At 46.5% G+C, this 17,929-nt stretch overlaps 1 protein-coding gene across 4 annotated transcripts in view; it reads right to left on the reverse strand.

Annotated features, from left to right (window-relative positions):
- Positions 1-17,929, reverse strand: part of RB1CC1 (RB1 inducible coiled-coil 1) — a 42,891-nt gene that overhangs the window by 3,349 nt on the left and 21,613 nt on the right. For 2 of the 4 annotated variants that reach the window (XM_024742542.1, XM_024742544.1), the window contains exons 15-21: positions 10,039-10,204; positions 7,589-7,697; positions 7,277-7,505; positions 6,104-6,158; positions 5,045-5,092; positions 2,964-3,022; positions 1,192-1,328 (exon numbers count right to left, since the gene is read on the reverse strand). In XM_024742542.1, the coding sequence (XP_024598310.1) occupies positions 1,192-1,328; positions 2,964-3,022; positions 5,045-5,092; positions 6,104-6,158; positions 7,277-7,505; positions 7,589-7,697; positions 10,039-10,204 (803 nt within the window). The remainder of the gene's footprint in view (positions 1-1,191; positions 1,329-2,963; positions 3,023-5,044; positions 5,093-6,103; positions 6,159-7,276; positions 7,506-7,588; positions 7,698-10,038; positions 10,205-17,929) is intronic. The other 2 variants (XM_024742543.1, XM_024742545.1) reach the window with 1 other exon arrangement.

Below are 17,929 nucleotides of genomic sequence, written 5' to 3' on the forward strand. Positions count from 1 at the left end.
GGAGGGAGGGAGGGAGGGAGGGAGGAAGAGGAAAAAAGGGGGCCTGAGTTCTGTGGTAAAGTAAGACTATTAAATAAGTTCTTTTCTGTGGGACTTGTGAGAGTCTTCACAATGCAAATGCGCATGGTAGACGCTGAGCGGTTACTAGATGTAAACACTGAACTCTTCCTGTTCTTAGGAAATGCAGAGTGAAGTAGTTAAAGGGGCAGGATGTCCTGCTTGTGTACAGCTGTGGAGCAGAACATTTAGACGTGCACAGGCAGAGGTAATGCACATGGGGCAGAACGTTAACAGCAGGTGACTCTGGGCGAAGGGATATCGGGCTTTTTTATACTGTCCTTATTTATGCAACTTTTTTGGTAAATTTAAAAATCATTTTCAAATTGGTCTAAATAAATGAAAACCAAAAAACCTACCAAAAAAATTAAAGAAAAAAAATCAAGTTCATTGTTTTCAAGGTACAAAACCAGTAAATTAAATTGCAAGCTTCTCTTCTCATTTTTCATGGTCACATTCTACATAACCCACCACCAACAGCCATGGTGGCGTGATCGTGTGCGGCCTACTTCAGAGAACGGGCATATGACCATGTTCACAAGTCATTTCAAACAGGAACATCAAACCAAGCGGACACACAGTCTTGTTTCTGAATAATTCTATTTAGCCTGAGTATCCCAGGGTACCTATTCTGTTCTTTTTGAGTTCTTTAAAGATTAATGTAATAGATGATAGTAATATACTAACTGTAATTTAGTATACTTTAAAAAAGCTTATTGCCTCTTTAAAAAAAATTACTGACAAGTTCAATGAAAGAAAAAGGTAGAAACAGGATGATAAATAGGAGAGAAAAGACATCTTATAATTTAAAAGAATTTATTTTTGCCAAAACAAGTAATGCCCTTATAAACAAATGAGCATGTTATATTGAAGCTTAAATAGGTATGAGAATTTTAACAGTGTAACTCTGCTATCGCTAGAGTATGAGATACTTGACCCAACTGCGTCAGCAGAATCCAGGGACAACCATCTGGATAATGAAGATTTTAGAAAAACAAACAAACAAAAACCTGATAAGGCAGAGTTCCTGCTCACCTGTTTAATTCTGACATCATTAGACAACGTGGGAGAAAAATCTTTCATATATTCTCTCCACTCTAGGCTTATTGTTTTGGTTACAGATGTGACACTTACCCCCCTCACCTGGTTTGAGGTCCAGGGCAGGCAGCGACTCTGAGTGCAGGAAGTACAAGGTGGGACTCACGGTGAAGAGCACGTAATTGTCATGGCGCTCGTCCAGGATGATGAGGACCAGATCTCCCACCTGAAAACTGAACAAAGGAATGATTTCATTGATCTGAGGAGTCACCCTGATTCTGCAATGTTCAACGAAACATTCAATTAACAATGCAATAGGAAATTTCATACTTACATGATTTGTTTTTTACTCTACCCAGGCCCTCATGGGAATGCTGGACACACAGACGCTCAAAGGCTAACGCGAGCAACCGCCAAAGACCCCAAATTTTTAAACATAAAATTTCCAATAAATCTACCGTTTAGAAGAGCACAGCCCAAAACAGGCTTGGGTGAGGGGGAGACAAAGAATACCCATTATAGTGCATCTAGCTATAGAAAGAAGGCATTCATCCTCATCTTTCATTTTACAATAAAAAACATAAATTGGGGGAGCAAACTTAGTCACAGTGGGAAGGAAAGAACTACCTTATACTACTTCTCCGGTCTCCAAGTAGTCTCCTCAATCTGAAAGAAAACCCAACTGAACCAGCTGCATGTACTTAGGCTCAAACAAGTCAACAGCCCGACTCGGGGTGAAGCCAGCAAGGAGGCAGCAGAAGGAGAGAGTAGGTGTGACCGCCTAGGGTGTCTCAGCTGGTGTCTGTCTCTCCAGGGTCCTTCGGAAGTGTCGTTTGGAATATCAGTTCAAAGTTAACCTAGATCTAAGATAACTTAGTGGGTCCTACACCTAATAAGTCATTAACATCACTGGGGAAACTTTAAAAAGTTAACAGTCTATCATCCACTAATTATTTATTCTACACTTAACTGCCTGCCTAAAAAGATGTGACAGGCAATGTTTTGGAGGATAATACCTTAAAAAAGGAAGATAGGGCCTCTCTGAGGCAGTTGTTTTTTTTTTTTTAAGCTCATCTCTCTCTAATCTTTGAAAAACCTTATATTGATTTGACTTGACGTACAGCTGGTAGATAAAGACTGATACACCCAGCCCTTCCAAATCACTGAGAAAAGATAAAAGTCTAATGAGAAGTTAAAGATCAGTAACTGGGAGTGCCTGATAACCGGACATATGGTCGATGGATCCATTACGGACAAAACGGAGGGACTCATTTATTTTTAAGTCAGTCCTGACAAGTAGAGAAGAAATGACCAGTATTCACGAGCTGCTAACAATGCTTTATCAGACACCCTCCTTTCCAGTAGCCCATGCCAAAAACCAATACATTACTATGGGGTAATCTGGTCCTGGAATATTGTCTATTAAGTTATTCAAGTGATAATTTTAACAGCGTATTATGGATTTGTAGCATATCAATAAAATGAAGTCTGAGAAATAAAAATGAAGAAACACTCCAACTTCAAATACCAAGATTCTCCAATCTAAAATGAAAAAGACTAAGGTGATAAATGGGATTTAAGAGAGGTGGCACCAGCTGAAAAGGCTTCAGGAATGTATGTGTGATAATTAAAGCTATGATAGGAAGGACTTCGAATACAATCCTAATGTTCCCAAAATAATTTAGAAAAACCTTGCTTTTCAATAAAAAAAAATGTTAACTACGAATGAGTACAAAACACTCAGCTGACTGAACCTGAAGTTGAAAGATTATAGCCATTGAAATACATTTTCATTGACAATTCAATACTACTCAGTTCAGTACATTATTTTCACAGAAAAAAGCACAAAATACAAATCAAATACTTACTCTCTAATAGCTATCTTTTCCGAATGCCTTGGGGACACGGACGACATGCTCTGAGACATCTAGAAAGAGAACAGTTCACAAAGCTTACACAAGTAACGTTCTCTCGATGCACTTACTAGGTCCACACTGCAAACGTTTCTTCCAACGCGACACACATTCACGTCTGTGTCCCAGCTTTCAGGGTCCAAACTTCTCTGCTCCATTAATGTGATTCCTTTCCTTCAACAATTACTTTCAGTGGACAAATTTACCTACACTTTTACTTATGTTATTTCTTAATCAGGTTTGGCTGGATTAAAGACTGAATATAGAATTTCATTTATAAATACATATTTAATCCTAAAAAATATCACTAGGAAGGAGACATGTTTTTCGAGAAGAGTTTAAAACCCACTCTTCCGAGCAAGCATGACACAAGGAAGGGGCTGCCCCCCCACAGTGAGCATCGCAGGGGACACGACGGGACGGGACAGGCTAACTGGTCTGTGGCTGCCTCAGCTCAGCCAGGACTCTCCACTCCTCAGTCAGGCTTCAGCACATTTCTCACCATGTCACATGATACACGGGACACGGGTCTCAAGGTATCCCTCCCAAGCAGCGTGGACCCAATTATAACCACACAAATCAGGGACAGAAAAAATGGATTTCTCTTTGTTCATAAGTTTAATTCTGACGCTCAGAATTTCTTCCATTTCCCTTTGAACACTACGAAGGGTCTCAATTAATGTTTAAAAACAAAAGAGAAAGAAAACAACAAATACTGACCAGAAAGACCTAAAAGTATATTCCAACCTGTCTTCAAAATCATCCAAATAGTCTACATGCTGCCAGTGAGAACAAGTTTAATGATCCATTTTTCAGACCGTATTCAACTCTGTTTAGATTTTCTTAAAAAAGCTTGAGCTCTCCGCGTATTTGTTACAAACGAGGGCTTAGACGTGAGGGAGCCCTGGCTGAACACAGCTGGCAATCGATAGGAAAGGCGCCGCTCGCGGGGGAGCGGGTGCGCTCTGGACCTGAAGGACCAGACCCTTTCCCTCGTAAGCCTTTCCCCAGCATCTACTGTGTGCTGTGCACCGCCTACTATTCCGGGTGCCAGGAGCACACCTGTGAACAAAGCGCCGAAACCCTCGCCCAGCACAGCGTCCATCCCACTGGGGACGCTGCATGGAGCACACGTGGAGCATGTCTGTTCTGTGCAGCGTCTCCAGTGGCTGCAGGCAACTCCTCCAAGGCTCCTTGAAAAGGGTTTGCTTCACTCACGGAAACAGCAAATAGCCTTCAAAAAATTGTTTGGGTGATAAATTCATGACTGACAGTCTGGCAGAGCCATGGAATTAATACGTCATTTTTGCTGTTCAACTTAAGAAAGGCAAACGAAAGAAAGCACAGATGTCTCCCTACAAGACACTTTATTTAAAAAAAAAAACTCAATTCTAATCTGTACCTTAAAATGTTTCAAAAGTCCTGAACACAGGCCTTAAACTGTTCCTATTTCCTCATGAACTGTCATCATCAGAATCTGAAAAACGAAGCAACTGCTTTATTCAGCAGGTAAGACTGACTGTGAGACTGACTCATCAAGCACGCGGCTAGAGTCACAGGCTAGAGGGACGCCGAGGCAATTCAGAGGGCCACGCAGGGTCTCAGGCAAGGTGTCAGGTTCAAACACCCTGAGTCAAAAAAAGAAAGAAAAAAATCCGTGACGGACAGAACGTGCTGATTCCACACACCTCCGGGCGGACGCGCCGATGAGAGCCTCGTGAGGAGCCGTTCTGACTACCTGCGCACTTAACCAAGAGCCCCAACCTGACATTACAAACACATTATGCAATCCGAAGAGATTATAGCTTATTAATAATCGGAAAAGACAATCTGGATTTTGCCGGCTGCTTTTAACATCGTAAGACTGAGGCAGTGCATGTGGTCAGGCTTAAGAGTCAGCTGTCATCAGTGACCAGCGCAGCTCAACGAAAACTACCAGGAAAGAACTAACCACGCCACACAGCCTCCTGATCTTTATAACGAAATGCAATGCAAACGGTTTAAATGTCAAGATCAACTGGGCGAGAAGACCTTACCAGTCTCTGATTCAACCGCTTGTTTTCTTCTTCTTTCAACTGTAGTGTCTGCAGGGGTGGGAAAGAGAGACCCCCGGTTTATGCTCGAAAATATAGTCTGCGTGCTCAAGTCTGGTTCTACTGTAAAAGGTTTGTGGGGACATTCTTTTCTAGGAATCCTTTCCAACTGTCTTATTTACTGGCTTAAAAGAGAATAAGAACAATTTTAGGTTTATTTCCTTAAGCCAAGGATTCTCAAAGTTTAATATGCATTAGAACCACTTGTGACCTTGTAAATACGCAGTAGCTATCTGAGATGCATCCCCAGAGGCTCTGTTAGGAGGTCGGGCCCCAGAGGAGGAATCTGCAATTATACTACTCATGCCAGCAGATGCTTCACTAACAAGAGCACACGCGCAGCACGAGAGCACAAATCTGTACAATTCTGACTCCGAGTCCTTATCAGACGGTTATCCTGTAGGGAGCTAAAGTGTTAAAAATCTTCAAAGCCTAAGCAGTGAAAAGTGGTCTCTGAACAAAGATGTGTAAAGTCTGCAGCTGAGAAGAAACCCCTTATTACCATTTTTTTCTCTTCACTCCAATTAATCACTATAAAAACCCGAACTTTTCTTCATTATTCACATATTCTACTTGTGCCCTATTTTGGAAAATAGTTAATATTTTGTTTTTTGAAATTAGTATGTGAAATTCACACTTCTATTGCATTGCTGAATCCTGAACTGTTCCTGGCCACTCGGATCAGAGATGACAGGACTTCTCAAAAGTAACCACAAAAATAACCGTTAAAAAAGATCTAATTTGGGGAAGTCCCTGGCGGTCCAGTGGTTAGGGCTCAGCACTTTCACTGCCAGGGCCCGGTTTGAGCCCTGGTTGGGGAACTAAGATCCTACAAGCCACGCGGTGCAGACAAAAAAATTAATTTAAAGAAAGAAAAGAAAAAAAAAAACCCCTAATCTAAAAACATAAATCAAGTCTGCTTTCAGCGTAAGGTTTACTTCACTGCATCCCGGAGTGAGCGTATTTATGAAACCCTGTGTTCCAAGGAAACGATGCACTTACGCGTTCCAACAGCATTATCCTCCGCCTCTCTTCAGAGAGCGTGTGGGCGTTTTCTCTAAGAGAGAAGAGGGCTTATTTCAGTTTAGGTCTTAAAATTCTGGACGTCACAGTCTCCAATAAGGTTTTGGAAACGTAACTGTTAATACAGAGCACTTTACAGATTTAAGGGTTTGTACTAAATTTTCAGAAGCAGCCTGTTTAAAGTAGGACACATTTTGATGGTGTAGGATGGTATAAAATTTATACCACAGATCCTGAACCTAGATTGATAAACCTTTTGAAATTATGAGCAAAACTTTGTGCATGCACTTTTCTAGGGATAATGTCTGAAATTTCAAGCTTTCTCCCATGGACCATTCCTCTTATCCATGTTACGGATAAAACGGCCATTCTTGGGCGGCTTCACCATTAAAACTAGAAACAAACAAAATGCCACAAGTCCTTGAGTGAGCTATAAAACTCAAAGCTTCAGTTCATAAAGAACAAACCAAATCTATATAGACTACAAAAGTATTCCTACATGTCTACAAAGCGCTAGTCACTGTCACGTGTGAATCTGCCCATCACACTGAGGTAGTCAGAAACTAACCAGAAAAGAAAACAAGCAAGAGCACGCAGGCTTTTATTTCATTTTTTTAAGCTGAGCCGGAACCGACAAGTAAAACCGTAATACATCTAAAGTGCGCGGCGTGATGGCCTGATACACATGCGCGCTGTGGGAGGAGTCCCTCCATCAAGTTAACTAACACACCCATCACCTCACGTCATTTACCCGCCTCTTCGGTGAGAACACCGCCCATGCTCCACCCCAGCCCCTGGCAGCCACTTTCCTGCTCTCTGCTTCCGTGAGTTTGACTTCTGATTTTACTTCAGTTTCCACACAGAAGTGACAACTCCCTCCCCACAGTACGGCCTCAGCACGCTGAACGCACTGGCGACCCTAAGGAAGCCCTGCGCCCCTGACGCCATGGCCTCAAGGCCTGGACCCCACTGCAGGGTCCCCGCCCGGCTGCCTACACGCTGCGGTGGCACCTGGGCACGGTATGAAAACGTGCCGAAGTGGATTCCCGCACACCATCAGTAGCGCTATCACGGGCCGTGGCACGGAGAATTCACACGTGCAGCTCTCAGGTCCACGGGCCGCGGCCCCCGGCGAGTAGGACGGGCACTCACCGGACAGACATCGTGCTGGTCTCCAGCGCTGAGTCCGGCCTGCCTTCGCCGAGGGCATCCGGGGCCTCCGCCGGGGGCTCGGGCGCACAGGCCCCATACAGCTCGGGGGCAGCGGCCACCCCCGGGAAGGGGACAGGGCCGCCGCCCCGCAGCCGGCTGACCTCCTCCTCCAGCCTCTTCTTCTCCTCCAGCAAGCGCGCGCGGTCCTCGGACAGAGACTCGATCAAATCTGCAGCCCCGGGCGGACGTGAGCGTTACAATCATTGAGTGTGACACGGAACTAACAACGCTGCATTAGGAAGCGTCACTGACCTTTGTCCCGCTCTTGCTGCTGCATCGTGCTTTTCAGCTTGTCACTGAGATCACTGATTATGTTCTCTTTTCTCATTTTCTCTCTTGTTAAAACAGTATTAAAATTGGTCTGGAACAACAGAACGATAACTACTTAAATTACCTGCATGCACGGGGCAGCCAGAGCTAAAGAAAATACGTCTATTTTTGCACGGTGCGTCTCTATGGGGAGAAGAAAAAGCTAATTCACAAGTGATGTTTATTTTGAAATAAAAATGCCACGCTGTGGTAAACACATTCGATTGTATTTTCCTAGTTCTGTATTAAGATACGTTCCAATTTAATATCTTGAAAATGAATGCTATTCTCACATTATTGTCCACATATTTATTGTCAGAGGAAAAGCATCAGTAAATATGTCTTAAATGTGGGGGAAAGAAATAAAATAACCAACACTTTAACCAGTGCTGTTATATACTTAACTGTCCCTTTTAGTGATCTCCCTGCCTCTGGAATCTTCCTTCTGTCCTTAGCTAAATCTCGATTCCACAGTCACATTTTGGACATGACCGTATCCCATCTCCTCCTCTCATCTGGGTATCTGCTGGTTTATAATGGCTGGACCTGCCACTCCTCGACTTCTAGGAAAGCCTTCTCACTGCGGATCTCATACATACCAGCTGCCTGCAGAGATCCCATGAGCCAATTTCCACAATTAAGAGTCAAAGATCCTCCAATCAATCATTAATGCCAATGATGCTAGAAACAGAGACATTTAACAAGAACGTGGCATTCTTGGGCCAAAATTAGTGAATCTGTTAAATACTGAGTTAAACTCATTTCTAGCCAGAAAGCAGACAGGAAGATCCCCTCAAAAAGAATATTTATGCTATGCCTTTGTATTAAACCATTGCTCTGTATCATTTATGGTAGAAAATTAACAAATGTTTATAATAGTACATTAGTTACTTTGTTTTCATAACCGCTGGCTGTTTCTGCAATATCAAATGGATTCTCAGAAAAGTTAACACAATTTATAATACACACATTAGAAACAAGACTAGTTAATGTAAGAGCCAACTAGGCCCAAGGAGCCCTTATAAAGCCAGTTACAAATCAACTCAAGTAACTACCACTTGACATCCAAACACCACTTAAAATTGGCAGGTACCTTAGGAGTCACCTGCCCTCTCGTTTGACAGCTATTAAAAGAAGAACTACATTTGGATCAGATGGCTGGCAGCTTTCCACGCTGGTCTCCATCTTACTGCATCCCCTCTTAATGCTGGAAGTCTGCAGTTGCATAGGCTCACAGGAGCACAGAGACAGGCAGCAAGAAAGCGGGAGAGAAAGACCTAGCTCACGGCGGAGGAGACATGAAAGAATGCACAACTTCAGACTTCTAAAAACAGAGCTGAATGGCCTCTTCACTTTAAACCTGGTGGCTCCTCCCAGCCCTGGGCAGTTCATTTCCCTGGTTGCCGTGAAGCACGCTCTGTCTCTGGTTACTCGTTCTCATCCCCCCTTTTCCAGGCTCCTCTGTCTTTCCCCAGGCCTTAACATTTAAGGTTCCTAAGTGTTTGGAGCTTTACTTCTACATTTTCTTTCTGTTCTGTGGTTGACATTTTTTTTAACTCTAAAAAGACAGGGAGAAAAGGAAAACTGCAGCACACCACATTAAACGTGCACGTTGACTGTAACATGCCTACCAGTCTCAGAAACGTATTCCTCGGGACAAAAAAGGATGTCGTGCTACCCCTGGCCTGACTGACACCTGCTCTCACACCGGTCTGGTCTGGCAGCCCTCGCTCTGCCCCGCGCCCCAGCCAGCGATCCTGATTACGTAGAAATCCAACCGCGTCGCTCCTTTATTTCCTCTCCCACTGCCGCCCGGCACCTTAGCTGATGTAATGCTCCCTCACAGGGCATCTTGACCCTCAGTGGACTGGCCGCTGCTGACCTCACAAGCGTCAGCTCTCACCACTGATCCATATTAATAAGGGAATCACCAAAGTTCAACATATTCCACCATAACCTACCGCCAGCCTATCACATGGATAAGAATTATCAGCATGTAATTTAGAATAAAATTTTAGAGCTTAGAAAAAAAATTCAAATATCATCTATGCAGCAGTACAAACACTTTCATTTGCAAAAAAAACAAACTGATGTGAAGAGGTTAAATGATGTTTACGAGATCGCATAGGTAGCTAAGGAACAGAATTTACACTTCCTCATTTCTAATCTAGCACTGCTTCATTCTGAAGCACCTATGTGACATAATGACCGTTAAAAAGAAAATGCTTCTATCGCGAAGAAGATATATAATAATAAATACCATCAGGATCAATGTAGGAAAATCACATTTAAGATACAAGAAACCTCAGCTACACAAAGAAATTTTACTCGTTAATGTATGTTCATCTCCTCTGGACCTAAAATGAATGCAGTAAGGTGGGAGACCTACAAACCTGTTGTTCAGCAATCAAAGATGTTCGCACATTCTGCATTTCTTCGTTTTTTCTTTTCTCCTGCTCTTCAAGTTGTTCTAGAAACTTAGCTTTTTCTTCCTGGAGCTTTTCTTGAAGTTCAGCGACTAGGCTTGAAGAATCTTCTTTGGTAGATTCAATGGTATGACTTTAAAAATTAAATACAGCATTAATTTTTTCAAAATTACACAGAACTAACACAACATTGTAAATCAACTATACTTCAATAACATTTTTAAAATTTTTTTTCGGTACTTGGGCCTCTCACTGCTGTGGCCTCTCCCGTTGCGGAGCACAGGCTCCGGACGCGCAGGCTCAGCGGCCATGGCTCACGGGCCCAGCCACTCCGCGGCATGCGGGATCTTCCCGGACCGGGACACGAACCCGTGTCCCCTGCATCGGCAGGCAGACTCTCAACCATAAAATTTTTTAAAAAAAGTAACCAAATGTATTTTAAGTACAATGTAAAGTCACTGAAGAATTTTGTCTAGAAAGAATGTCATATAGTGAATTTAGATTTTTAAAAGACTTGTTGTAAAGATCCTGGTCAGAACACTGGGGCATGTCTGCATGAGAGGTTTCAGCTGACACAGGACGCTAAGTGATAAGAATCCTGTAGGCGTGCAATTGTGCGCTCACATCACGTGTGCGTGCACAGGCGGGAAGGACCTTCCTTCCTAGGTGCCCTGCACCTGTGCGCTGCCCAGTGCACCGAGGGGAGTGCTGTTTCTGTTTCAGGGTCAGTGCTATGCAAGGATGAGGCAGGAAGGACAGTTCAGGCACAAGGACGTTCAGACACTACTGACCCTGTAAACACACGGTCATCCCCAACACCCAGGATGAGCACCCGTGACATCAGCACAGGGTATATGCTGACCCACAAGGTGAACACTTTGGCAGTAAAAACAAAGAAAGGAGAGCTTACGGGGCTTCCCTGGTGGCGCAGTGGCTAAGAATCTGCCTGCCAGTGCAGGGGACACGGGGTCGATTCCTGGTCCAGGAAGATCCCACCTGCCGCGGCGCAACTAAGCCTGTGCACCACAACTACTGAGCCTGCACGCCACAACTACTGAGCCTGAGTGCCACAACTACTGAAGCCCGTGCGCCTAGAACCTGTGCTCCGCAACAAGAGAAGCCACCGCAATGAGAAGCCCACGCACCACAAGGAAGAGCAGCCCCCGCTCGCCGCAACTAGAGAAAGCCCGCGCGCAGCAACGAAGACCCAACGCAGCCAAAAAAAAAAACAACAACAAAAAAAGGGAGCTTTTAACACAAAGAATGATCAAGAACCATGCTGTGCTGGGGCAGGGCTTCTCGTGGCTTTATGGGCGGCCCTCCTTATCCTTGGGTTCCGCATCCACGGATTCAACCAACCACGAGTTGAAAATATCCCAGAGAGTCCCAGGAAGCAAACCTGGAATTTGCCTGAGGGCTGGCAACTATTTACACAGCACCTGCATTGTTAGGTATTACAGGTGATCTAGAGATGCTCTGACGTGCTCAGGAGGCTATATGCAAACACCGCACCACTCTATACAAGCTGACTTGGGCTTCAGCGGGTTCTGGTATTTGGGGGAGGTCCTGGAACCAATCCCCATGGCATCGAGGGACTGTTATTATTAGTCTGACCCAAAGTACACACTGTGTCACATTGCTGGAGGCTCCCATAGAAAACGCTCCAGATTACCACCAGCCCCATCATTCAGCTTCAGTTTGCAGGACTCTAAGGCCCCAAACGGCTCTGACCTCAGGGGGCATTAACCCTAGCAAACTGAGCGGTAAGTAAGAGCTGAATATTTTAAGTAGTTTTTTTTAACAGCGTCACTGGCTGGCTTCCTCTGGGGAATTAGGAGCCATGTTTGTGTTGTGTGGGGAGAAGACATAAAAAAGGGTTCCAGTATCTCACAATTTAGTTAAAGCTGTTTCTGATCCAGCGGTACTACCATGGAAATCTAAGAAATTTATCAATAAAGGTTGCCCTCCCCCCAAAGAGAAACTTACACAACCCTATCTTTCCATATATTAATTTAAAACCTTAAAAAGGCCCTGAACTTAAAACTGAAGGAAGCAAGGTATATCTGTTACCAGCTGGGAACGTCATCCCATCACACAGAACTTGAAACAGAGCAACTCTGGTTCCCCCACGTCCATGAACCAGTGTGTGCGAGCAAAGCTATTACACCCAGTGCTCCTAGTAACTAGGAAACCCGCACTGAACACACGCCAGAGTGGCCTCTCCCCCATCAGTGACTGTAGTAGATTTGGGCCTAGTAACCGAGTAGTTGATCGTGGGTTTTTAAGAACTCTTCTGAGATCACAGAATAAGAGATTCGAAACGACACCCTATTCCAGTGTTCCCGTCCCCAGGCAGACCCACAGCAACTGCTCCTGGACACACGCCTATGAGCGGCACGGGAGGCAGGCTTCCCGACACATGCAAACCACACACACGTGTCCTGCATGCGTGTTCCGTGTACACGGGGTGTGAGAAAGCCCTTGCCCTCAACTCTCAAAATAATATATACTACTGACTTCATTTTTCCCAGTGATATGGAGAAAAGGCACCCACTTTTAATTCTGCATCTCCTTAATCCCAAGGAGACGGAGCAGCCATTCGCATCCTGGCTGTGTGTCTCCTGTCTTCTCTATCTGTCGATTCACATCCTCTGCCCATTTTTCTCATGGATTGTTTGCCCTTTTCTCTCCGATCTGCGGGACCTCTCTGACATTACAGACATAATTAATACTCCCATTTATATCTCGCCAACGTTTCTCCCAGGCAGGTGGCCTCTCAACGCTGCTGCTGGCAGATGGACAACCGGCCGAGTGGGGACGGCTGGGAGAGGAGCTGGCCCGGGTGCCGTCACATCAGCACCACTCCCTTCAAGTCTCCTCACTCCTTTTCGAGGGTTTCCTCTGTGCGACGGCAGCCGAGAACGACACTATCCAGAATCCCCTTCCCAGGAAGCTCTGGTTTCAAGTTTGGCAACAAAAAGTTACCTGCATGAAGGAGTGCTAAAGAGTCTATCACTCCAGAGGGGGCTGTGACCAGACAGGAGGGCAGTGAGGGTCACAAGGGGCTTCCTGGGTCGACGTCGCAGTAGACACCTGGCAGCAATCTCCAAAGAATCTGTAACGGTTTCCTGACGAGCCACCAGCTTTGTACTTAAGGTGACTGTGAACCTACCAGTTCCCAGCCCTTCAGCAGCAACGCTTACCCTTCGCTCCGCCAGCCCTCCCCAAATTCATACAAGTTCTAAACCTAGTATTAAACCCTTTATTCTTGGAATACTTAAAAGAGGTTCTATTTTTCTAAGCTCATACCAGACAGATACAGATACGACCCTAGGGGAGAAAACCATCAAGACAGGGACCTGGAACTGATTCTCTGACCGGCTCCAACCGGAAGGCAGCAACCACCTTGGCGCCAGGGCAATGGGCGCTCCAGTGGAGCCAGGCCCCCACTGCAGAACCGGACAGCTGTGTCTTCCGGGAGCGAGAGTCTGGAGACATCCAGCGGAGCCCCCAGTGCCCACCAAACTCCCCTGCCCCCTTCCCTGGAGAGATCAGGATCACCTTCCTGAGGTCCCTTCTCAGTTAAGCTGATCTTCCTTCTCGACAACCTCTCCCACCATTTCACTACTACCAGACCCAGCGCGGCTTTCAAATCCCCAGATCCCAGGGGAGCTAAAAATCTAACCAAGGAGAAAATACAATTGCAAGATTTTCTTCATTTATTTTGGCAGAATCACAGGAAGTACGTACACGGATGGATCCAATGAGAGTTAGAACAGGAAGAATCAGGCCAAAATTTGCGTGGATGTAAAGACCAGAGATTCTAGATTCAATATTAGCTATTATCTGTTTGCTATGGTGATTGCCTGAGACGTGGACCTAACGGGTAAACCACGGCCTGCGGGCCAGATCCGGCCTGTGGCCTGTTGAGCTTCACCGGAGCACAGCCGCGCCTGTTCGTTCACCTCTCTCACTCCTCTTGATACAACAGCGAAGCTAAACAGCTCAGAGACCACTTAGCCCACAAAGCCTAAGATACTGAAAAGGAAGCCTTCACAGAAACTGCCAACTGGTTCTCTGTACCAGTGACTCTCAAAGGGTGATCCACAGAACCTGGAGGTAACTAAAACACTGTCAAGGGATCACTAAGGTCAGAACTACGCACACGATGACGCCAAGATGCTGTCTTTTACTCCCTGCTGGCATCGCACAGATGATAAAACTGCTGACCCCTTAATGGAGAGACAGTAGCACCCACTATACTCTCAATCAGTGTATCCTGCACTTCAAGGCGCTCCAAGTGAAGGCAGGTTTACTTTGGAATATCCTTGATGCAGTAACATTATTAATATTACTGGATCCTGACCACTGAGCCTACGTCTTTTACTCCTCTGTGTGACAAAACGAGAAGCACCTACGAAGCCCTTCTGCATCACGAGGTGCGTCTGTCTCACGGCAAAGCACCTGCACAGCTGTTCTGTGTGCGCCGAAGGAGCACCTTCTTTCATGGTGCGCTACTTCTATTTGAAAAATGACAAGCTCTGGTTATTTAGACTTGCGTTTTTGATAGATGTTTACTCAAAAATGATCAACATGACTTCAATGAATAAGTGACATAACTTGTTACCACTGACAAAATGTGACACTTTAAAAAGAAACTAAAATCTTGGGCTTTATTATATGCCCCCTGGTAGGGCCCAGAGAATGCCCCTTCACCAAGGCTTTCAGAAACACCACCCCAAAGGCTCTGCAGGGCGCCTGCAGGACAGGGAGAGTGGCGGGGGGAGACAGAAAAATTCAAAGCAAGGACAGGTTCTGGAGGGGAGAGGCCGACCAGCACCACTTAACCAGATGCGGGACGTGGTGCCCTCACAGGCAGCAGAGCCAGAGCAACCGAAAGTCTGACCCAGAAGAACCTCTGGCAGTGGCTGTCACTAGGGCTCTAACAGAATGGGCCGATAAAGGCTTTTAAACTGACTTTTAAAAAACCCAGTAGCTGGCGTTCAGAGATCTAACTTCCAGAGAATCGCCATCTTTCACCCAATTCCAAGACCTGAGTCAGTCACCAACTACAATGCCAAAATTTTATACAGAGTTTTCTTTCTAACCTTCAAAGAGACCCACGGCCATTTTCCAGGCTGAGTGTGTATTCAAGGAAGGTAACTAATCAACTTTTGAGGGAATCCTGAGCACTGGCTCTCACGTGACTCTAATGCCGCTGTGGTCCCCCAGGACACCACTGACAACCATACACGAGAGACGCGTCCTACCATCCAGGATCTGAAATGCAACAGATGTAAAAGCAGCTGTTGGCGAATCACTGCTGGTCCCCCTACTGATGGAATGAGGACCATTACGGCAGAAAGAGCCATAAAATCCCTGAAACACAGAGGAGATTTCTACCACAATCTCGCTCAACTTAAGTATGCGTCCTGTCGGAAACATATAAAAACAAGCAACGGGTTATCATAATTTAATCAGGTAGTGACTCCAATAAAACTGCTATTTCATACATAACCTCTTCACTGGAGCAAATTAACAAGACCACTACTACCTGACATGTAGCTGCTGATTCGGTGATTTCTTCCCCCTTTATTCTTATTAGAACAGACCAGGGATAAACACACTTTTCTCTGTAAAGACAAATACTGAATAGTATAAATGTGACTCAGACAATCTCCGTCACAGCTACTCAACTCTGCTGAAAGCAGCCACAAAGCAGAAATGGCCTCTCTGTGAGCCAATACAGCTGTGTTTACAAAACCAGGCTGTGGGCTGGATTCCCACAGGCCACAGGCTATCAATCCCGGGTAGAGACCACAGGAAGCAGTGTGATTTCACCAATAGGGACCGCAATCGACTCTGTCTTATCCAGGATTGGATCAACTCTCCGGTCCTCTGCTGAAGTCTCGTTGGCAGGCATTACCGATCTTCCTGCTATCCCTCAAGAAATCACACTAATGCAACCCACTTACGGCAACATGCTCCTCAGGCCTGGTAAACAGGAGTTAGCCACTACCTGAGCGACCAGGGCAAGACACGTGAGTGCCGGTGGGGTGAGCAATGAGGGCCGTGGAAGCCCACAAGCCTGTCAGCACAGCGAGATTTCTGAGTGCCCAGCGGTCCAGGCCTGCGAGACGCCCGTCCAGGGTGCGGGTGAGGACCCCGAGGGCTGCGGGCAGCACCCAGTACGCTCAGCTCCTCCTGGACACCTGCCCAGCCTCCTGCTGCGTGGGAGCCCCTGCAACCCGCGCCAGCTGCCGTGCGGCGGGGCCCGTCTCCCAGCGGGTGCCAGACGTGTCTGCGGCAGAAACGGGCAGTGTACGGAGCCTCGGCAAGTCCTACAGGAGAATCGCGGCTGAGGCCCTCAGGATCCTGAAGCAGGCGAGCGTTTCCCTTCCGTAAGATGGCTCAGGGCTCGCTCCTGGGTCTGTAGAGGCCGAGAGCCTGACCGTGCTCTCCCCAGTTACCGCGTGACCCGAGCCGCCTGTCAGGAAGAGGACACTGTCTCGCCCACTCTGGTGACGACGTGGTGGACGCGAGGCGGGCCCACACGAGCCCCAGCAGCGCCAGGCGGGCACAGGAGGCGCTTCCCTTCCCTCCACCACGGCCACGGCGAGCCCGGGCTCCAGAGCCCAGGGGCAGGACGAGAGCCCGGCGGGCAGGGGCGCCCATGATCAGCAGTGAACTCGAGGACGCCCGCCCCGGGGGAGGACCGGCCAACAGAGTATGGGAGAGAGGCCGTCCGTGTGGAAAGGTGAACGAAGAGCCGCGCTCCAGGGAGGGGAGACGGGGGACAGAGGCCGCGTCGCAGGAGCCTGGCTCCGGCAGGTCAGTGCGGGTGAGAGAGACGCGGGAGCCGCGGGAGGCCAGGGTGCTCGGTGCCGGGCGGCCAGCCGTGCTGTGCCCACCCCAGTGCCAGAGCCTCACCTGCACCGGATTATTCCCGGAACCCCCTCTGCAACCGGAAATCCGCCAACGAGGAGGACGAGCGTGGAGTCCGGAAGGAGAAGGGCGGCTGGGCCTGCTCCCCGTCATCCAGGAACACGGTCCCGGGCCGAGCCGCACCCCGAGCCCACGGTGACTGCCGGGACCTCGGCGTCCCCCAAGCTCTGAGAAGGTTCGAGTATGGCCTAGTTCCTCTAAGAGCCCGCCATCCTTCCAGAACACTTAAAGGCTTTCTGTCTTCAAAACAGACGCGGAGGGTGAAACTGCATACCAGGGTATGAACACCACACAGCGGACAGTCGATCCAGGAGGCGGCGTGAAAGTCCCTTTAACCCCCGGCCAGAGGTTAAATAGCCAATGCAAATATACCTATACGTATGTTCCCTTGGAAAAATTAATGATAGCACCAACTGATAACGTTCTAGAAATTGTTTATTAGGCCACAAACCCCTTCAAATAATTTTAACGAGTGGAAATGCGGAAGCCCAATTTCTCTCAGCCAAGGCAGTAACATCCGGCAGCAACAATAACAACGCGAAAACCCTCACCACTGTATAAACCCAGCATTTAACACTATCTTTTGAATCACAGAGGAAATAACTGAAATTGTAGTATCGAGAAAATAACCACCAGAAAGCTACACAGCACCAACCCAGAAGTTACTAACTGCTGCTCTTTATACATACATACATACAGTATTTTAAAAGAATGAAAATAAGTAACTTTCAAATGAAGAGTTTAGGGAAAGAACTACAAACAACCCAAAAGGAAATTTATAACTTAAAAAAGGACTAAGAAGATCCCGAACACATAGGAAATTTTCAAAAATTATTCCTCTCACAATCCAAAATACGAATCCATTTTTAAAAGCCCTCCTAATGGATTCACATAGCCTGTTAATTTTTTTTAG

This window comes from Neophocaena asiaeorientalis, unplaced genomic scaffold (genome assembly GCF_003031525.2).
Source record: "Neophocaena asiaeorientalis asiaeorientalis breed wild unplaced genomic scaffold, Neophocaena_asiaeorientalis_V1.1 scaffold226, whole genome shotgun sequence".
NCBI classification, from domain to species: Eukaryota; Metazoa; Chordata; class Mammalia; order Artiodactyla; family Phocoenidae; genus Neophocaena; species Neophocaena asiaeorientalis.